General features: G+C 30.3%; 2 protein-coding genes across 2 annotated transcripts in view; both read right to left on the reverse strand.

Annotated features, from left to right (window-relative positions):
- LOC128396919 (methylcytosine dioxygenase TET2-like) overlaps positions 1-16,159 on the reverse strand; it is a 55,264-nt gene extending 39,105 nt beyond the window's left edge. Inside the window, exons 1-3 of the mRNA XM_053357571.1 lie at positions 15,990-16,159; positions 15,661-15,727; positions 14,973-15,426 (exon numbers count right to left, since the gene is read on the reverse strand). Coding sequence (XP_053213546.1) covers positions 14,973-15,426; positions 15,661-15,727; positions 15,990-16,041 — 573 coding nt within the window. The 5' untranslated portion in view covers positions 16,042-16,159. The remainder of the gene's footprint in view (positions 1-14,972; positions 15,427-15,660; positions 15,728-15,989) is intronic.
- A 4,073-nt stretch (positions 16,160-20,232) lies between these two features.
- LOC128396910 (putative uncharacterized protein DDB_G0271606) lies at positions 20,233-23,007 on the reverse strand. Its single transcript, XM_053357560.1, has one exon. The coding sequence runs from the start codon at positions 22,913-22,915 to the stop codon at positions 20,639-20,641; it is 2,277 nt and encodes a 758-aa protein (XP_053213535.1). The 5' UTR covers positions 22,916-23,007; the 3' UTR covers positions 20,233-20,638.
- Between the last annotated feature and the right edge of the window lie 188 nt (positions 23,008-23,195).

The raw sequence follows: 23,195 nt of genomic DNA on the forward strand, positions 1-23,195 counted from the left end.
AATCAAGTTTAACAATCAAATTCAATTGCAAATGAACATGGACCAGGAAAAAAAAACAAAACCTTTAATAGTGGGAAAAAAATTATAACGGTAAAGTTTTTAAGCTTTTAATTCAATTTAAAATTGATAATGTCAAGTAATTTAAAACCAGAGTAACTGTTAGTTTTGGAATCGCAATTGATTACATTGAATTTAATCAACTGAAGCTGGAAAAAAGTTTCAACTGTTTAATTGTACAATCAAGATGAAGGAAAATAATCAGCAAATGCAAATGATTGATAAAATTTCAACCGTAGTGAATTAATCTTAATTATTATGCAAACATATCATTAAGAGTAATATATAAAAGTAGAATCATTTTCTCCTTTTACAATCAATTAATTGCTGCAAATATTAAAACACGAAAAAAACAAACAATCTGATTCTTGGAACAGCAAGAAAAAAAAAGTCTAACTCAATGACAATGGATATTAATAACTCGGAGATTTTGATGATGATGAAGATGAAATTGAAGATAGAGATGCTGAAAAACAACAACAACAGCAACATGATGAAGATGAAGATGAAAATCATCACAAGTAAAAACAATTTGTGCAAATCTGATAGACTCATACACAGGAAAAACTCATGGACAAAAAAAAACGACACAAAAAATGTAACATTGGAAAGTTTTGTGTATGCATTTTGATAATGATAACTGGGATTGATAATATTTCATTATAAACGATTTATCAACTTGCCCTGATCCTTTAGCTGAACCTTTTTCATCATCATTTTTTTTTTCATCCTCATCCATCCATTCAGCATCCTCATCCTCATCATCCCAACATTTTGCTTCCTTTTTTCCCAATTATAACGCTGTCAATGCAAGTTATGTTAACCATTTATTATCAACCAATGGGTTCTTATAATATTAATCTGGTTAACTTTTCCCTTTCTAATAGTATCAACTTTTTGCAAACAAAAAAAACACATACACAAAATTACAGGGAAAAGCTTGATGATGATGATGATGATGTTGATGATGTTGTTGATGATGATGATTCCCTTTGTAATAAAGCATAAATATGAAAAGCAATGGAAGCTAAAAAATATATACAATTTATTATATGTGATTAGATGTACAATCAATAAGCAAAAAAAGTGCATCAACTCAACTGCAAACATCAATCGATTTGTCCAATATGCTGTTTTCCAATTGATAACATTTTCCAATATCAAATATATGCAATATTTGCATCTTTTCAATTTTTTTTTTCGTGCAATTTTTGTTTATTTAACCATTTATCTTTGTTCATCATCATTTAAAGTAATCATGAATACCCCCTTCATCATTTCAAGAGGGTATTAGAATCACAATTGCTATTGATGAATATTATTCTTGTACACAACCATCTTAACCATTGAATTAGATGCTAATAGATTGCAATTGATCAACGTTGAGTCAAATCACAATCAATAATAAACTAATCAATGAAAATAAATCAAAGTATTTTCCTTGATTCTTTTGATTGTTGTAAAAATTGTTAGAGAGTAAAATATTCATTCATGAGAATGATTAAAATTACTCTAGATGATCAATTGATTCAGTTTTTCAGGGTAATTCTTGTATTGTTGGTTTACTATTGATTTAAGAATCTTATTTATTATGTTGATTACAATTGTATTTTGCTTGTTTAATCCTTATTATTATTGTGTGTGAGTTGATTATTATTATTGCAAACAAAAAGTAATCATTTAAGGTTAATAGGGAAAAACAAAATGCAATATATGACAAAATAATCTGCTTCAGATATACAACAATTTACTAATCACATTCAATTGAAAGTTATATTTATAATGGTCTGTGTATTTATCTTCAATCCTAATCATTTAAATTCAATTTACTTGATTGAGTTTGCTTGACATTTTCAAGGAAAATCATGAAACAAAAAACATAATTAAATTAGATGATTATTCAATTGACCATAATTTTAATCAGAGAGTGAAAACAATTAATCGTAACAAAATTAATAGGAAATTAGACAATTACAATTACAATTGAAATTGCAGTTGATTAAGGGAGATGATGATGATGATGACAATCAATGATTTCCTTTCAAGATGATGTTGGTTATTTATTGTTAATTGTGAATGTTGGTTGATTGTTGCAACTATTGATTATTAGCTTTGATTATCAGGATAATCCGAAAGCATTTGCAACAACCTTTAACCTTGTAGATTAACTTTCATTTGGTGATTACCTTTAGGTTATTTTGTTGTTGTGATTTAAGTAAAAGAGGAAATAGTTTTGATGATGAAAATGATGATGATTGTAAATATAATCTGAATGAAAGGAGATGACATTTGACAAAAGATTTTTTCATCGTTACACTAAACGCTTTCACCTTTAATTCATTGTTAACATTTAACCGGAAATAATGTGACAATTTATTCAATTATTCAATCTCTGTCCTGTTCTTGTGATATGTTTAATCATTTATGGTTGATTGTAATCAGCATCATTATCATTAACAGTTTAATGTTGATCATATGTTGTTGTTGAAATTTTGGTTAATTTTACTTTTCTTCAAATTGTCAAGGTAAAAATTAACCTCAATCGTTGCTAATTAACTTGATCCTTTTGTCTTTGATTATTTGAGGGCTTCATGTTACTGTGACAATTTAAATCAAGGGCTTAATAAGTTCATAAATTATCATGTTGATTAAGATGCCAACGACCTTTTTGCCAAATTTTGCGTAAAAAAAATAAGGACAAAAATAACTTATCATCTTCCTCATCTTCATCTTCATCTCAAATTGCACTTTCCAGGCAAATTTGATAAACAACAAATTCACTGTCTATTTTACTGTCTTCTGGTGTCCTTTATCATCCCCCCTCTTATCCATTCATTTATCATTTGTCTCACTCTCTTGCCTTTCATTTTGCTCTCTCACTCTCTTATCCCACTCAGCTTTAAGTTGATCATCATCATCATCATCATCATCTTCATCATCATCTTCATCATCTTCATCATCGACCTCATCTTCATCTTCATCTTTGGGCCTTATACAATGTCTCTCATTCACTCTCTTTTTTTCAATCATCTTAATCATCATCATCATCATCATGGCTTAATTGTTAATTATTCAATTGTAATTCAAACTGAATGGCAAACAATTAAAAGTCGAAGGTTAATCAACAGCAATTAACTTGAGTAAACACAATGAAATTAATTCACCTTCAACCGATGTTTAGATCAACACTGATTAAATATACAAAAATCAAATGAGACCTAAATTGTATCAACTACAATTAAATTTAATCACATTAATAACAATAAAAAAAGACACAATAATTTAGTGAATCATAAACAAATTAAAGTTGATAACTTTTAATCAGAATCTTAATAGAAAACAACAAGAGCAAATAATACCAGTAATCATTATGATTAAACATTAATTACCATGTAATCAGTTAAATCAGTTAATTGCATCGTAAGATTTTCACCATCTAATGGGAAAACTAAGATTCTAATTAATTATACCAAGTCTTTGGTAAATTGTTTGCATAAACAACATAAACAATCACCAAGATGACTGATGTACTAATGGAAGTGCTAATCGAGTCTCTGTGATTTAAAAAAAATCCAGAGTCCAGTCAATGGTTAAGGAAAACATCAGCTCGAAGTTTTTACAAGTTACTGTAGTTTTTTTGCTCCTTTGGGTAAAACTAATCGCAAGTTCACATCAAGTTATACTTTGTTAACATATGGACGATGTAAGTCTAGTGAGTGAGAGCGAGAGACTGAGCGATAGTCCAGAGGCTTATCCAGCTGACCGAAGGTCATCTCAGGTCAACTAACGATATTTGCATCTTGACCTTTACTTTGGTTTAGCCAAAAAAAAACATTGCCCTTTGTATGAGTTGTTGGCGTTTGTTATCAATTGTATCCCTTTTTTGACTGGTCAAAACTGACCATTGAAAAAAAAGGTTAACCAAGTTGATTGTTGTTAACCTTAGATATTGTTAAATTAAAGTACTCGGTTAATTGTAATTCTGGACTAATCATTATCATCATTCTAATGATTAGGTTTGATTATTAAGCCAAATAAGGATATAAAGTAATCTACATATTAGGTTATAATCATTATCTTTGGATTCGCATCGAATAACACAAAACCTATTTCTGGTTAGAACTAGAACTGGTTAGAACTTTTTTTTGTTCTTTTCCAAAATGGCGTCGAGTTAATTTATTTATTTTTTGTTCTCTCTCTATGTCAAGAACAGTTTCTCTTTCTTTATTCTATTAGTAAGTAATAGAAGAAACGAGAAAGAATTATAATCAATATCGAAATCGATTAAGAGAAAAGTTCATCGATTGGAAAAAAAAGAAAAAAGAAAACAAAATAATGAGAATAACGGTTTTTCTCTCCATCTTCATCTTCATCTTCATCTTCATCCTCATCCTCATCTTCAATATTTAAGTAAATACGATCATCTTGATCATCATCTTTGCATAGAAATCACAGGAAAAAGAAAGTCTAAGATGGCGAAAAAAAAAGTAATATCGAACTCGAAAGAAAAGTTCTAATGTGTTTATACTTAAAACGGAAATGGAAGTAACTTGTATGACATCTGTCTCCACAATGGTAGCACTTTGGCACATATGATTAATAGTAAAGATTACGAGTTGCCGGCTGCTAACTAACAATATTATTCATTCATCTTATATTTAATTTCCATAGACTTTGATTTCTTTGTAATTTGGAAGGAAGAAGAAAAAAAGTTGTCACCAAGAAGAGAAAAGGACGAAAAAAAATCGACGAATAGAAATGGACATTTCGATGTAGAAAAAAAAAGTAATATAAACATCGAAGGTAACATTTATTTTCCCTTTTGTTTACGTCATTCAATTGTCATCTCAATAAATCATCTCTATTCAATCAACCAGTTTAATTAAAATGGTTCCAACCTTAAATCATCAATTGACTTTCCTTTTCCGGTTTCATCATCATAGTTATTGCCTTGGATTTTGGTGTTTCCATCACCAACTGTTGACATTCAGTTGGCCATTTTTTCTTCTTCTTTACATTTCAAGAATTCAAAGCTAATCATCATCATCATTTTCTTCATTGACCATTCTCTTGCTCTCTATCATCATCTTCATCATCTTCGTCTTCATTATCATCATTATTTTCTCTTTCTTTCAAACTCAAAATTCTTGAAACTTGGCCAACATTACGAGTGGAAACAAATTCCGAGAAAGAATCATGATTATCTTAGATTAGAAGATGAAGAAGAAGAAGAAGAAGAAGAAGAAGAAGATGATGATGATGATAATGATGAGATTTGAATGTTCGTTTACATACTTTTCGCTCCATATCTATTAATATGATCATTAACTTTCCATCGAATGTTAAAAAACTTTCACATTAGATAATTTTACCTTTCGATTTACCTAGAAAACTTTATCAGTCTTTTCCTATTATTATTTAAGGATAATTAGATTACAATGATGGATAATGATGATAATCTAGTAACTTTAATGACCCTAGAAAACACCAGGAAGGTTAACCCAAAGTAACCAGGATTGTTCACTAATAACCCAAAAGGAAGACCAGAAATAATCAGTCACAATGATGAATCAATTTGATTATATTCAAATTTGATTGTAATCATTTGTATGATGTAACCTTGATTCTGTTTCATTTTTATCCAAGTTAACGTTCATTGTCCTGTTTATTATTTTATAATTGGAATCAAATCATCATCATGATTAACAATCAAGATTACACGATTTTAATGATCAATTAATAGAGTAAATTAGTTTAGATGATTAACTTGACTCTTTAATCGTACAATTAAGATCTTGAAGACGATTCAATATTTGGACGATAATGTTACTATTTTTTCATGTTTTCTGTGTTTTGTTTTGGTTTTTTTTCATTCTCTGACCTGATGACCTAAAGAGGAAGATGAAAAGGAAGAGGAAGGAGGAAAACATGATGAAGATGATGAGGATGATCCTCTTAACTCTCTTTCTCAAGAGACTGACCATTGCGTGTTAATATTATCCTATTGACTCTCGGACAATATTTGATATAATAATAGCTCTCAGTTTGATTCTATTGATATGGAAACTTATTACATATTAATTGTTACATTTAATTGTCGCTCATTCAAATAGAATCAGCTGGAGTCATTATCGAATCTGTTTTTAGAACTTTTCTCCTCTTTTTCAAAGTTTCATCTTTTTCACTGCCAAATCTCATTCTCGATTCCAAGAGAAAAGCTATAACTTTGTTGTCTATGGTTAACTTGATTTCGGTGTTAATTTATCAAGTGCAAAGTGAATTGGGAGTTACATTGATGATTGTGAAGATAATGATGATATTGAAAGAGAAAAGGAAAGAGAAAGATGAAGATAAACTTGAAATTTGGGAGCTTAGAAAAAGCGTTGATAGGTTATCATTGGAAAGTCCAACAACATCAAACAAAGAAAATAAAGAAGAAAGAAAAATAATAGAGAAAGAAAAGAAAGAGAAATTAATAGATGATGAAGAAAGAATCGAAAGAAAGAGAAAGATGATGATGATGATGAAGATGAAGATGAAGATAATAATGACGATGAGCGAATGGAAATAGAGAGCTAATCAAACCAGTTTCTAGTTACATTTCGCTCGAGGGGAAAAATGAGCAAGAGCAATTGAGATGATGAAGATGATAAGAGTCATCGATGGCTTTGTAGCCATTGGAATGAGAGAGTAAGAGGATGATAAAGATGATCAAGTCTCTGAGGATAATCAAATGTTATCCATTTTAATGTTTATCTTCAGTAAAGTTTCAATCATTAATAAGAATCACTTTTTTTCTCCTCGTGTTGGACAATTAACTGATTACTTTTCAAAATTTGGGATCAAAATGATTGTTAATTGTTGTAGTGTAACTATGTTCAATTAAATCAACTGGAATTAACAATTAATTTAATGGAATTCAGGGTTAATTAAAAATAATCAAATCGTTTTTTCTTCTTCTCTTCTTCTAGTGATTATATTTTTCTCTCCATCAATTAGTGTTTTCCTTTTTTCTCTTAAGGCAATTTAATATTACATAGAAAAAAATAACGATGAAATTAATTTGACAAGAAAATTGGATTGTAAGATGATGAGAAAACATGAGAATCCATGATGATGATGATGAGAATCTGAGATGAGATTGAAAATCTTTGAGAACGTTTCCATGGCAACGAAATCGTTTCATTAATAACGGTGTCATTTCTATTGAATAACAATCGTGATTGTAAAGAAAAATATATCCAACTGATTAGTTTCCATTTTCCATTGACTATCAAAGGTAATTAAAGGGTTTACAATCTAAACAATCAATCAAATTTACTATTTTTAACTTGATTTCATTTGAAATGTACTTTCATATATCAATGATTAGTAATTTAATGATAATTATAATCAGCGAAATGGTTTCTGTTTCTGTCAATTTCAATCATCTGATGGGGTAAACAAAGTAATCAAGGTAAACTGATTGATGACAAAGTTTCATGTGAACAATGATGATTAGAATCATCAAGAGATACAATTTGTACCCTGAGAAGATGATGATGATGATGATGATGATCGGATGTCATCAGAATTCATTGAGAGCATGAAAAAAATACAAATCGTAAAGAGTGAATATGGATCGATGAACGCTGAGTAAAAAGAAAGAAAAAAAGAAAGAGATGATAAGGAAGATGATAGAGATTCAGTTGAATGAAACTTGAATGAAGATTATGATGATTAAGATGATAATCATCATTATCTTCATTGATAGTCATGCAAATATTATATAAAAGGTAATAAAAAGTTACTCAAATCTGATGATCAACATGAAAATTGATTAACAATTAAAGTTGTCAAAATGATGATGATGAATAATTATCATCATTTCATTAATTGATGATAACAAATTCATCAGGTAACAATTAACACAATAATATTAACTAACCAACCATCAATGACCAACAACAATTAACAATATAATCATCTTCTCAGAATAATAATAAATCAACAACAACATGACAATCAAAACAATATAAGCACACAATCAATTGATTAACAATTAACGGTACAGTAACAATTAACATTAAATTGAATTGAAATTATTTTCAACAATCAAAGTTTTCAGTGAAAATCAAATCACTTGAAAAACAATTTAAGTTAATCAATAGTCACAATTTTAAATGAACATTCAAAGTTGATTGTTATCTAATGATGAACACAAAAAAGGACAAAAATAAACAACAATCAACACTGAAAATCAATTTAACAACAAAAAATCAACCAAATATCAACACAATTATGATTAAAATACAATAATCAACAATCAGTAAACAATTTTCATTGTAAACGGGAAATAAAATCCCATGGAAATAAAAAGTATCATAGTAATACAAAAGCCATTGAACTTAAGCTAAACTCATCAGACCATCTGATTAACTGATTGTCAACAATTTAAATTGTTCATTTGTTTAAATTTACGTTGAAAAAAAAACGAAAAGGTAACAATTTAAATCAACGATTAAACTTAATTGTGAAAAAGTTTTCCATCTACCTCTTGTTATGTGTATTTCCAATTGTTGACTCAGGATTTTACGTTAAGTAAAGATGAACATCTTTACTTAACAGATTAAGGATTAAGGATTATGATTATTATGATTTAGTTTTGTTTATATTTCTCAGGATTAATGAGATATTGCATTTGAATGATTAATGTAACAATTTTCGCTTTCTTATCATTGCAAAATACTGCTAATAATCAGTAAATTGTTGTTGTTGTCCGTTGATTGAGATTAGCAAAAAAGTAGATGAATCTTGTTTATTGGATGGAAAATTATAATTCAAATAAACTTTTTTTTTCCTTGTTGATTGATGAGCTTAATCCTGATTGTTTTCTGGTAAGATTAAACATCCTTTTTTATATTCTAATCCTTTTTTTCGTAAAAGTTTGTTGATCTTGCACTAATTGTCAGGTCACAGAATTTATTGGAAACATGGTTAAAACAAATTAAATCATTTTCTGGTTTGGATGTTGCTTGTGATGGTGAATGATTGGAAGGAGAAACAATCAATTTGATGTAAATCAAATGAAGATGATTAAGAAAGAAAGTAAATCCTCAAAGGAATCAATAGTAATCTTAATGATAATATTGATGATGATTAAGGGAAAATAAAGATGAGGATGAAAGAGAAACTGAAGAGGGAGAAGAAAAAAAGATGAAGATAAAAGATCTTAATAAACCTTGAAAGGTAACAACTACTTAGAGTTTAGAGTAATCAAGTCGAAGCACAAGGACAAGGTCGATTCAAGGTTAACCAGTTTTCCGACATTATTTTTATCTTTCGAGACTCATCATCGCCTTTTACTTTCTATTCCTCTCTCTCTCTCTCTTTCTTCTCTCTTTAACAATTTACAGAGGAAGAGAAGATGAAGACGACCTATCATCATAAACGGAAATGGTCAATTCAAAAAGGTTACTTGTAATGACCATAAAACGGAAATAACAAGCTCCAAATGTGTATTGAGATGATTGTTGATTGTTTTCCTTTCTTTTGCTGTTCGTTGATGATGATAATATTTCGGCCTTTGGGATGATTGAGGTTAAATTTAATCATTTATTGTAATTTAGACAATTGGACATTTGAATGAACGGTCAATTCATGTAAAAGTTTGACTTTTATATGAATTGATGTGTTGTTGTTTTCTTGTCTTTCACTTTGATCATCATCATCATTGATTGAAGTTAATTGGTAGAAATTGTTTAACAATTAGAGTTGAAAGTTTGCTTCATTTTTAGTTAACTTTTTTTTTATACTAATGTATTAGTTTGTTTATACTTCGAGTTGGTTAATTGAAAATTTTACTCTACAATTTAACGATGGCGATGATGATGATGATAATGACAAGAGGAATGATGATAAAATTGTGACTCAAAAAATTAAAGGAATCACAATTTAACTTAATTGTTATCGTAATTAAGATGATGCTGATAATGATAATGATAATAATGATGATCAAGCAAAGTAACTATTCAAGAGATGAGAAAAAATTAGCTTTGATTGTTACTGTTGCTGATGATGATGATAATTTAAAGGAATGACAATTTAGAATAGATTTGCAAGAATCATTTGTATTCAGCTTGAGTGATGATGAGAATCATGAAAATTGTAAGTTTAAGTGTTTAAATTGTTAAGAATCAGCGCGTTTGCCATTCAATCAGCAAGTAGATGAACCAAATTAACAGAAAAATTAACCGACCAATCAGTTTGATAATTGGTTCATTGAGCCGAGGATAACCCATGAAAAGTGTATTGTACTTGATTAGTTAACTGATTACCCTTTCGATATGAGGTAACCACCAATTATTGAGAATTCAGATTAAAATGATGAAACAAAACGATCGCCATGATGATGAAGACAAAGAGATGCAGAGAAAAAACAATTCTCTCATTTTAATCATCTTCATCTTCTTCTGGTTTTCTTCCAATTCATCTTCCATTGTAAACCTTGTCTCTTCCAATGGAAAACACTGACAATAAAACAGCATCAACAGCAAAAGAAACATCAGCAATCAGTCCAATTTATTTTCCTCTTGATTTCTTTAATCATGATGATGATGATGGTTTTTTCTTCTTCTTCTTCTCTGCCATGGTTAACATTTTCTTGATTCCTTTTCCTTTTCATTTTCACTGTTTCTTTGTTTCTCTTCAACTAATCAACCAGCAAACGATAAAAAAAATTAACTAAACTGTAAGTTGATTCATCATTTTGTTTCCTAGTGATTTTCAGGCTCTAACTTTAATCTCCTCCTTTGTCTTGATTGTTGGTTGAGGTGCAATTGCTTTGAATTACATCTTCCTCATCTTGTTAACCATCGGATAACTTGTTTATCCAACCATATTGACAACCATTTAACACGAAATTTGCTTGTTGTTGTTTTTTGTTGGTGTTTTCCATCTTGTGTTTACATTATAATTGGTCAACTTTTTCCTTCTTTTCTCTTCTAGATTGAGTGTCCAGTCCAAGGCGATATAATTTCATTATCTCGATCATATGATGATTATTGTGTTCATTCAACTTTAATGGTAATCCAATCCAATTCAAGTAATTCTCCAATTCTTTTCAGCTCCTCCTTTTGGTTTGGCCTTTTTCCTACTAGAAACTTTTACTTACTCTCTTCCTTTTTCTCTTTCTCTTTCTCTTCATCAACAATCCCGTGATTGTAATCAAGAAAATTGAACAAATTAACTAGTTAACCCTGAACTTGTCACCAGGTTTGTCTTAATTAATCGTAATCAGCTGAATTCAAGGCTATATTATTAACCATATAACAGATCTTTCAATCTCTGTTGTGAATGTTGACATATCAACCGTGTTGATCGTGAGAAAATTAAAAAAAAGCTACACGTTGATTAAGAAACAAAATTTAGAGTAAAAAGTGAAACCATTTAAAAAGGTAGATCAGTAGTAGCAATCAAAACAGATTATTACACCTTAAACAACGAGTTGTATCACTTAGAGCACAAGAAGAGCAAAAATTTAGCATATAAGAGGCAATAGAAAAAAATGATTGTTAACTGATTATGACCGTCACACGGTTGACAAAGCGTAACAATCATCATGGAAAGAGGATTGAGAGAGAGAATATTAGCTTTCGATTTCAGGTTAACAGTGAAATAATCACGACAATTATGACAATCAACTAATCAGCGACATTAATAAAGCAAAAACAATGATTCATCCTAATCATAAATTGATTGACCTAAAATCGTATAAAAAAAACGAGAGTCAATCAACATCGTTAAAGTATAACTGGAAAGATACTCAAAAGATTCCGTAATTAGTGACAATCGGAATTAATGACAAGAAATTGTCAACAAATGAATGAAAACAATAAGACAATTAAATTAAGATGAAAATGAAAAGACAATTAAACAAAAAATATAAACAAAAGGGTAAAGAGGGGAAAAAGTAATCAAAGGGGAGAACATAAAAAGGAGCGAAATTCAAAAGTCATTAGTAATTAATCAAAGTGGAAAAAAGTAAAAAATTGTCATAATTAAAATTACATTAGAATTAATATGATACGTTGATTACTATGATTAAATGGTTAACATAAAAGTAAATCAAGTTAATTACAGAAAATTACATCAACAAGGTAAATTGTTAATTCGTTAAGGTCTTGAACATAACAATAACAATTAAAAGTAATCATCAACCTAATCATTTTGAATGGAAGAAGAAAAAATTATAATTTAACAAAGAACAATCAAAAACAATTAACTTTAATTATTACCATTGCCATTATCATGATTACGATAATGATTTGATTTTCCAAAATGGTTTAATGGTTTGAGATGTTAATAGTTGATTAACTAATCAATCGAAGTGAAAGAAAAATCAAGAGAAAAAAAAATCGAAAGAAAATTTTTTTTTTCCAATGTTCGTGATTTAGCTTAACAACATATTAACTGAATTAAAATTAAGAATTAAAATTAGATATAACCTTTCATACTACTAATAATAATATAAACAACAATCAAGGTTTCACAATCGTGCAATGTAATAATCATAATCATAATCATAATCATAATAAACTTTAATATTTACCTTTGGTTTTCATAAATTGTTACCAATCAACATATGATGATGAAAATGATTTAACTATTTTAGTTTGTTTTTTTCTTGCTAACAAACAATCAGCCAACAATTTAACAAACAATTTATATTTACAAAGGTAAATTATGTTAATCATATTGAAGTCTATGGGAAATCAGGTATAGTTACCTGGAAATAAACAACAGGTAACATACAAAAAAGTAATACAATCAAACAATTAACATCGGTTACTATTAACAATATAATTGTTATTGGTAATATTGATTGAGTTTTGTGATCAAGTAAACAAACAATCAACAATAATAAACTGATTGTTATGATAAAAAATATATAAGTTAATGCAATTATTATTAATGAACATTAAATTGTTACTCTATTGGTTGTGAATATGAAATAGATATACAATTAATTTAGTTAATCATATTTTGACCATGAAATTATATTAACTGTCCTCCCATCAATATGCATCTTTTTCTGTATAATTATTGATTGTTAATTATCTGTATTATTTAAATTGTTTTCCAGCAAGTTATGAAAATAAATAGGAAAAAATTATCTCAACAATCAACATAATCTGAATACAAATTCCCATAGACTTGATTGTTGATATATTTATATCAATTTCCTTTAACTATTTACTTTATGATGTATAAATGATTATAATAATGATTAAGTTGATTACTATATTGCTCAGGTAAATGATTAAGCATGAAAGTTAAGAGTAATCAAGAAAAAAAAAAGTAATTGTTCCGACCTGATAGGCAACAATGTTAATTACATGTAATAAAAGTCAATCGCCTTAAAATCATTGATAATGATTAAGTTGTAGAAACTTTTTCTTACTTTGAAATTGCTCCTAATCATAATTAACGATAATCAACAAATAGCAACAGGTAACCAAGTCTAATTGTCCGATTGGCTGGTAAAGGTCACTTTTCAAAGGTCCATTTGCTTTTATGAGACTCTCATTGTTTTTGACCTTTACGATTCTTGTAAAGGTTATAAAAGTACCAAAAATGATTAATTTCAATCATAAATATTTAATTACTTTAGTTTTTATCATTTGTAAAATGAATGAAAATAATGATTGATTGATTGATTGATCATCATCAGCGTTGATGATGAAGTTACTCTCATATTTCCGGTACAAATGAAAACTAAAAACAACAACAATCACATTGGATTAACATTAATATTCAATTGTTGATTTGTGTTGATTTTCAAGATGGCGGAAATGTCGATGATCCATTGTTAGTATTTCTACTCGATGATGATGATAATTTACCAATTGCAATTGATAATCATCTTTATCATCATCATCATCTCTTAACTATAGATTTAGTCACGCCAATGATTTACCAGGTAATCAACAATATATTCAAGTTGATTGTTTACCTGCAATTTGCTGGCGACTCTACAATTGGCCTTAACAATTGGGCTTGTTCATCTAATCATCTAGGATGATGATCATATTTTTGGGCTTCAATTTTCACAAGAGCAACAAATTTTATCATCATAATCATCTCTCTCTATCATCATCATCATCCTAATAATAATGGACGATATAAAATGATAATAATAATAGATAATCATCCAAATAATGATAAATATAATTCTGATGATAGACTTTTGTTTTGTTCATCAAAACCTGAAACAATTAACGTTTTGCTTCATCTGTGATAGTTTCTGATTATAAAATCAAGTAATTAGTCTCACAATCAGTAAATTGTGGTTCCAATCATCATAATAAATTACAATAATCAGAGGATAATAATAACATCTAAGTTCAATTTCCGCTTTTGTTTTTTCTCGCTCTTCAATTAAATCAATCAAAGTTAATCTTGTTTCATAACAAACTTCCGGTGAATACAAAGATTATGATGAAGATGAAGATGAAAATGAGGATGAAGATGAAGATCAAGTTGTTAAGATGATAACTTGTTTGACCGGCCTGAGAAAAAGTGAACTGACCAAAATTAGAACTCGATATTCAAGTGCAATAACTTTTTCTGTGTTAATCATAATAATCAATTTAAATTGTAACCGGAAATCCAGTTATATGATTAATTATCAATTGATAAAACTGGTCAATCGTCCAATTGGTCAGTAATAACAAGAGTAGTAATAATAATAGCCTTTAATTAGTTTAAGAACAAGTTTTCATCTTCTTGATTGTTTGTTAATTGTAAAGGAAAAAAAAATGAAATCAAGTTGAATGTAATTGCAACCTTATCATTTTGGTATTTAGGTTAATTGGATTAAGGTGTGATCAGTTAGTTAGATTATAATTAGTATCAGTGAACAATTAAGCTCTTACCTCAGATTGATTAGTTAATTTGAATCTTCTGATCTCATTGTCACGGCTTCGGCCAAATTTACATCCATGGGTGTACATTGAATAAGAGCAACCAAATGAATAACAAGCTCCCGATCGAGTTGAATCCAGGCCTTGACAAGCACAGTTCCGGTTCTTGTTCAGGTTACACTTCCGTTCCGTTGGGTTACCATAGTTGGTCAGTTTATGGACAACAGTGTCGTAAAGACGAGATGACCAGGAAGAGTCGACACCTTCCCAAACAATCAGAGCAACAATTATAAATCGACCTGGACATAAATGGCCTAACCTTTCACGAACCAAGACACACAATTGTTCAGCTGATGATCGTCGGACTATAATCATCTTTGCAATCGGACATCCCTCACGAGATTGACCTTCACGTGGACATTTAATTAACCTTTCAAATCTAATTGATTCTAAACTTAATCCAGATCTAATTGTGCATAAGAAAAAAAGCAAATTAAACAATAAATTAAACAACAATAACAATTAAATTGTGCATTTTAATTTTAATAAGGTTCATTTAACGGGATAACATTAAAAATAAATTATCCTAAAATCATTAATCTGAATCAATAAGATTAAAATTGCATCAACCATTAATCAACTAATATATATACAATCAGTTAATTGCAATTCACTAATTATATACAGTTAACGGGCTTACCTTTGTGATAAATTAATTGCAATCTCCTTAAGACTTGATCCGTAACCTAAATGACTATAAACCGGTGCTAAATGATCAATCAATTGTTATTTCAACAATTAACATTATTAAACATCATTATAATTAAAATTAACATTCAAAAATCATATATATAGTTGAATAATTGTAATAATCATTATGATTAAAACATAAATTGTTAATCATGATTGAAAAAAAAAATCACCAAAAAGTAAGAAAAAAAAATGAGAAATGAAAAAAAATATATAATCATGATTAGTATTGGAGTTTGATTGTTTTCAATTACAATTTAAAGTTGATGTATTTTTTACCTTGTTTATGGTTAATTGTGAAACAGTCAATTATGATTATCATCATTATCATTAGTGAGCATTTAATTGTAATAATTACTTTTCATGCAAACCTTTAATTGTAAATGCATTGACATTAAATTAAAAAACATCAGAGTCTTTGATCATCATCATTAATGATTAACATCATTTACTTGCTGTTGGTAAAAAAAAAAGATAATTATTATACTGTTAATAACAATTAGATGCAATTAACATGCATAGTATATGCAGTAAGAGTAAATTAAGTTGATTAAGAGAAGCAAAATAATAATAATCAATTGAACAATTAGTTAAATTGTCAGCAAAATTAAGGGAAAACATAAACAACAAAGCAAATAAATTATCAAACATTTGGGAGCAAATTATTTATTAGGATAACAAGCAAACTTTTTAATTGTCATGATTAACATTCAATGATAATCACAATCAGGATGATGATCAAGTTGATGATGAGGATGAGGAAAATATTATCATCCTCTTTTCTCAAATGACAAGCTTTTCATCATCATTTAGATTCAATTAATTATCACCTAAAATGGCCTCAGGGTAAATACATAAGATCTGGATTGAGATTAACTTTGAATATGATTAATAATTAATTTCATTATTATCATTAATGATTATCATTATTATTATGATTACATTGGTAAATGTCAATTACCCTGAGTTAATCAATTTTACCCGGCGGGTGTTTAATTTTTTTACAATCTCACAAATTGTTGTGTATGTTTAATATTGACAATAATCAAGTGGAAAAACAAAACTTTGTTAATCAACAACAATCAACAGAAATTAAAATATTTCTCAGCCAAAAAATCACATTAAAGGATCGAGATTGAGAAAAGTAATTAATTGTTGAACACTGAACAACAATCAACCAAACAACAATTTGGTTACATGGTTACAGAGTAATGATAATATAGTAATTTAATCAAATCAAATTTAATTTTCATCTCTCTCTCTTTCTAGATTTAATCATCATTAATAAATTCACCTTGATCATTGTAATTTATATTCCAACTAAAACCAAGGTTGATAATAAAAAATTAATAATAAAATGTTATTAATGAGTAATGATGATCAGTGAGAAAGAGAGAAAGAGCCAAGAAAATCAGTGTCTTTTTCTCTGTCTTTTTTCATCCTCATCCTCCATCCTCCCACTTTCCATCATCTCTGTCTATTTTATCATCTTCTCTGTCTTTCTTTTTTCTACTTCATCTTCTCATCCAAAAAAAACTAACATCTAATGTGTATCAAAGTGAAAGTAACCAAAAACTTTTCCTCTCGATTTTTCATCATTTAGAATCATTATCGATCCTCGTCCTCATCCTCATCCTTTTATCATCCTTATTCAGTTGTAAACTTTAACATGATCCTCATCATCAGTATCCAATTATTCATCATCATTGATAATATTTGATTCAATTTAATATTCACCTGACTAACTTTTAACAACAATGATCAAAATTGATAAATTGATCACTGATTGTAAATTGTTATTATTTGATTGAATGATGCAGCGTAATTGAATTTGCTTTAATCATCATCATCATCAAAACAATATAATGAAGATGAAGATGAAGATGAAGATGATAATATAAGGACATTCGCCCTTGAAGAAGGTTGAAAACTTTTCCGAGTGCAATAGCATTCGTTAAATGACCTTGGTAAACAAGGTAGAAAATTGAATTGCTCAGATTGTTAATTGCGTGATTTAAATTGATTGAGTTTGTTGACCAACGGATCAAAAGCCTAATAAACACAATTGATTCAAACTTTAATTAGTTTCAAGTTAATAAATACACCAATCGATTTTAATACAATTTATCAATTTATCAAAATGTGAACAGAGAATTAGATTCAATTGGTAACAATTTGCTTAACTAATACAATCAAGATAATCAACATGATGGAAAAACACAGGAAACACGATTAAAAGGATTATCGAATTTAATCTTATTCTTAAATTGCGATTTTCGAATTGCAATTTTAATCTTTTCTTCTTCTTTTCTAACTTGTATTCTTTTCATTTTCTCACTTCATCTTTTTCCAATATTATCATTATTCATTTTATCTTCTTTCTTTTTCATCCTTATCTTCTTTCTCTCTCTCTCTCATCGTTATTTATTATTCGAGTGTAGGTCAAACAATTTGAGGACAAAAGCGTTTTCCAGGTAAATTTAAATTTTCTCAAACTTTTTTCTCTTCTTTTTTTCTTCCAACGGTAAATACTCATAGAGAAAAGTCTTTGTCCTTTTCATTTGATCTACTTTTCATCCTCATCATCACTTCATGTGAGAAAGTATATAGATTACTGATTAAGCGTAAATTTCTCATTGAAAAGTTTTCTTTCTCTTTCCAGGTAGTCCAATAGTTCACCTGCAATAATATCATATTCGTATGTTGATATATTAGTGTAATTGTAACATTGAAAGTGTAATGAGAGCAAAGGAAAAAAAGTAAACAAAAGTCCCTCCTTTGAATGGAAGGAGGAGATGATGATGATGATGGAAGAGGGAAAAAGAGGTAAGTGTAAAAATCAAGGACAGAAAATACCTTGATCATGGTTATGATGATGAGCAATGAAAAAAGAAAAAGAAACTGAGGAAATCCCTTTGCTATGCTCATGTTTATCATCATCATGAAAAGAAGGAAAAAAGAGAAGAAAAAGAAAAGAAAAGGGAAGAGAGAGAGAGAAAAGAGATAAGGTAGGAAGAGAGAGATGATGAAAGAGTATTTCCCTGTCTTGTCTGGTGTAAACTCTCCTTGCGTCTGTCTTAAGGAGAGAGAGAAAGAGCAAGGATAAGAAAGAAAATGATGATAATGATGAAAGGAAAATGATGAAGAGGAGTAACAACAAGTTGACCATATTTTTACTCACTCACTTGATTCATTCATTCATTCATTCATTGGTTATAGAAGAGTAAGTTAGTGTAGTAGTAGTTTTTTTTTCATTCATAGAAAAAAAGTGTGAGTAGAATGTGAGAAAAAGAAAGTAGAGTAAAAGGATGAGTAAAGTTGGTGAAAGTTTTTTTTTCTTTTGCGGTCCAGAGAAGGAGGAGAAGAGGAGAGTGAATGGAGAAGAGAGAGAGGAGAAGGTAAGGGGAGAATGTGAGACAAGTGAATAGAGAGAAGAAAAAATGATGAGAAGGAAGAAGATGAGGGAACTTAGAGAGAGAGAGAGAGAAAGTAGGTGAGGGAAGAGAAGATGAAAAAACAGGGAAGTAGGAAGAAGAAGCAAAAGGAATGAGGGAAACCCTCTTGACTCGGTGAGGGGCGATGGACGTGAACCTTATTCATCCTTCAACAGTAGTCACAATTTGTGTTTACCTTTTCAAAGATAATCATTTAATTGTGTCAATGTCAACACAATTAAACGTATTTAATATACATAAATGGATATTTTTAATGGTTGACAGAATAACGATCCATTTTTTTCAGGGTGAAGGTCAATTCAGGTCAAGGACAATACAAATTGTGGTTTAACCGTTTCAACTGTTTATCCGAAAGCATAACAATTAGATGGAGATGATTTCGTTTCTCTCAAAGGTGATGATCTTGCAAACAAACTTTGATGATTGCAAATGAAAAATAAAGATGCATTTCAATTGTTTTAAACTTTTTTATAATATTGATATTTATTTTGTCATTTAACCTTTGACATGTCATGATAAAAAGACTTTAATATTTACTAGTAAGAAAATTGATTTGTTGATTCTTTCGAAAGCGAAAGAAAGGAGATAAAGATTAAGATTAAGAGAGAGAGAGAGAGAGAGAGAGAGAGAGAGAGAGAGAGAGAGAAAGTAGGTGAGGGAAGAGAAGATGAAAAAACAGGGAAGTAGGAAGAAGAAGCAAAAGGAATGAGGGAAACCCTCTTGACTCGGTGAGGGGCGATGGACGTGAACCTTATTCATCCTTCAACAGTAGTCACAATTTGTGTTTACCTTTTCAAAGATAATCATTTAATTGTGTCAATGTCAACACAATTAAACGTATTTAATATACATAAATGGATATTTTTAATGGTTGGCAGAGTAACGATCCATTTTTTTCAGGGTGAAGGTCAATTCAGGTCAAGGACAATACAAATTGTGGTTTAACCGTTTCAACTGTTTATCCGAAAGCATAACAATTAGATGGAGATGATTTCGTTTCTCTCAAAGGTGATGATCTTGCAAACAAACTTTGATGATTGCAAATGAAAAATAAAGATGCATTTCAATTGTTTTAAACTTTTTTATAATATTGATATTTATTTTGTCATTTAACCTTTGACATGTCATGATAAAAAGACTTTAATATTTACTAGTAAGAAAATTGATTTGTTGATTCTTTCGAAAGCGAAAGAAAGGAGATAAAGATTAAGATTAAGAGAGAGAGAGAGAGAGAGAGGAGAGAAGGGGAAGAGCTTTGGGATGGTGCAGACACTTTGTTTGTTTGTTGCATAAATCCGGAAGATCATCATCCGCATTCATCCACCATCATCAGCATGAATGGTGAAAAATTTTGATGTGGTGTTTGTGTGTGTGTTTACGTGTGTGTGTTCACAGGTAGATGATGAAATCATCATTAAGGTGGCAGATATAATATATTTATATATTTATATAGAAAAATTTGTTTCTCATTTATCAATGTGTAAGGGATGCAGTTGTTAACGATATCAAGGTAGATGGACTGCGAGAGTACTCACGTTCACCTTTCTCTTCGTCACCGCAATCCAATGATTCACAATTTAAGTCCTGATGATGACGATGATCTGTTTCCATGATGTGGTGATGGTGATGATGATGATTATTAGGTATTATATCGGTTCCATAAGGATTGTTTTGTTTCATCATCATATTATGATCATTATTAAACCAACCGGGAAGAAGTAGAGTTGACATAGGTGGTAGGCCAGTATGATTTGTGGGTGAACTTAAATAATGTTGAACTGATTGAGATTCATATGAATTTAGGTCCATTAAAAGACCACCGAAGGCGGTTGATGAAATGTCATCACTTATACTTAAATCATCACCACCAACAACATAACCGTTACGTTGATGTTGTTGTTGTTGTTGTTGTTGCTGTTGTTGTTGTTGTTGAGCATCGGATGTTGTCCATGTCATATGGACATAGGAAGGTGGAGTATTATCAGAGTTCGTTGTTGTTGTAGGTGGTGTTGGTTGAACACGATCAGGTAAAGCGCCAGCGCTGTTACCTTGGTCCATATATGAATTATTATTATTTGGTCCTTGGTGATTGATTGGGCTCACATAATTTGTTGCAACAAAACTCATGGACACTGATAATTGTTGTTGTTGCTGCTGAATTTGAGGTTGTTGTTGTTGTTGTTGCGGTGGTTGTTGTGATTGTTGTGATTGTTGTTGCTGCTGCTGTTGTTGTGGTAGTGGTTGAGGTTGTTGTTGAGAGTGTGGATGCTGTAATGTTTGTTGTTGTTGTGGTGGTGGTGGAGGTGGAGGCTGTTGTTGAATCTGTGGTTGTTGTTGTGTTTGCTGTAATTGAGGTTGTTGTTGAGAGGGATAACTTGGCTGGACTGACGGTTGAACAGCTAATCCACTACCGGCAGACCGATTATTTGATCCACTATTCGAACAACTTTTACTTTGACGATTATGTAGAACTGAACTTAATCTACTTTTTACTGTTTGATGATCCTGTTGTTGAATTTGAGGTTGTTGTTGTTGTTGTTGTTGTTGGGGTTGTGGTGGTGGTTGTTGCTGAGGTTGTTGTAACTGTGACTGTGGTTGTGGCGGTTGTTGTTGTTGTAGTTGTTGTGAAGGATAAGTTGGTTGATTTGATTGTTGAACACCAACTACACTGACTGCAGATCGATTATTAGGTCCACTATTACCAGAATTTGATTTACTCTGGCGATTTTGGCTTAAAGAGTTTAAACGATTATTGGTCATTTGATGTAAAACACTATTTGATTCTCTACTTTTTTCTTTCTTTGTTTTTAATTGGTCACATTTTCTCATTTTACAAATTTGATGACTTCTAACACTTTTACATGGTCCACAATCACCACAATTATCCTTTTTTAAACATCCTGGACAATCACCGCACCTTTTGCGTTTCTTTTTGGTCACTTTTTCTCCATTGGACATTCCGAGTGGTGATTGAGCAGATGCCGATAACGGTGATTGTGGTGTAAGTTGTAACTGCTGAGATGTTAATTGTGCTTGAGACATCAAAGGTGTAGGTACAGGTGATTGAGCGGGTGCCGATAATGGCGATTGAGGTGTAAGTTGTAACTGTTGTTGAGGAGGTTGTTGGACTTGTTGTTGTTGTTGTTGTTGTTGTTGCTGTTGCTGTTGGGACATCAAAGGTGTAGGTACAGGTGATTGAGCAGATGCCGATAAGGGCGACTGAGGAGTTAACTGTAACTGTTGTTGAGGAGGTTGTTGGGCTTGTTGTTGGGACATGAGAGGTGATGGCCCAGGGACAGGGTGAGGTGTCGTTGGATAAACATTATGTGACCATGGTGTATGTCCAGGGTGATAAATACCATGAGGTGTTACGTGGGGATGACCCGTATTGTGTTGTTGTTGTTGAGATGACAACGGAGGTGAAGGGACAGCATGATGTGGAGGAGGAGGTGGTGGCACTGATGGAGAGATAGTTTGAAGATGAGGTGGCACTGATGGAGGGACAGCATGGTGATGAGGCAGCACTGAATTGGGATGATGTCCAGTCGGCACTGAGTGTTGTTGATGCACTGCCGGTGAGGGATTATGATGAACTTGAGGTTGAATCGGTGGTAATTGTTGTATCAAGGTGGGTGAGGGTTGATGATGTCCACTTGGTGGATGATGAAGATGATAATAAGAATGTGATTGGGGTCCTGGTAATGAACTTAAATTCTGATATTTCGTCTCTCCAGACGATGGTAAAGACATGTCAACATGTATATTTATTGTATAATAAAGATGGAGAGGAAGATGAAAGTTAACAACAAGTAACACTCTCAAGGATCAACTTAAAACTAAATTGTTCTCATGAAAGAAAACAGAAAAAAAGAATCGAACTCAACAATTTCTGAGTAACTTCTGCCATCTATTGGGATCGAAAACAACCTGACAACTTTTTTCGAACAAAAAAAAATGCAGTTTTGATCAATTCGAATTAACTAATTTCTCATCAATCACAATTACTACAATTAACAATTATTCTTCAAGG

Source organism: Panonychus citri, unplaced genomic scaffold (assembly GCF_014898815.1).
Source record: "Panonychus citri isolate SS breed McGregor unplaced genomic scaffold, ASM1489881v1 Contig00028, whole genome shotgun sequence".
NCBI lineage: Eukaryota > Metazoa > Arthropoda > Arachnida > Trombidiformes > Tetranychidae > Panonychus > Panonychus citri.

What these genes read in the sequence shown, in the direction of transcription:
- LOC128396910 (XM_053357560.1), bottom strand. Translation starts at nt 22,915, where the DNA reads ATGTCTTTACCATCGTCTGGAGAGACGAAATATCAGAATTTAAGTTCA.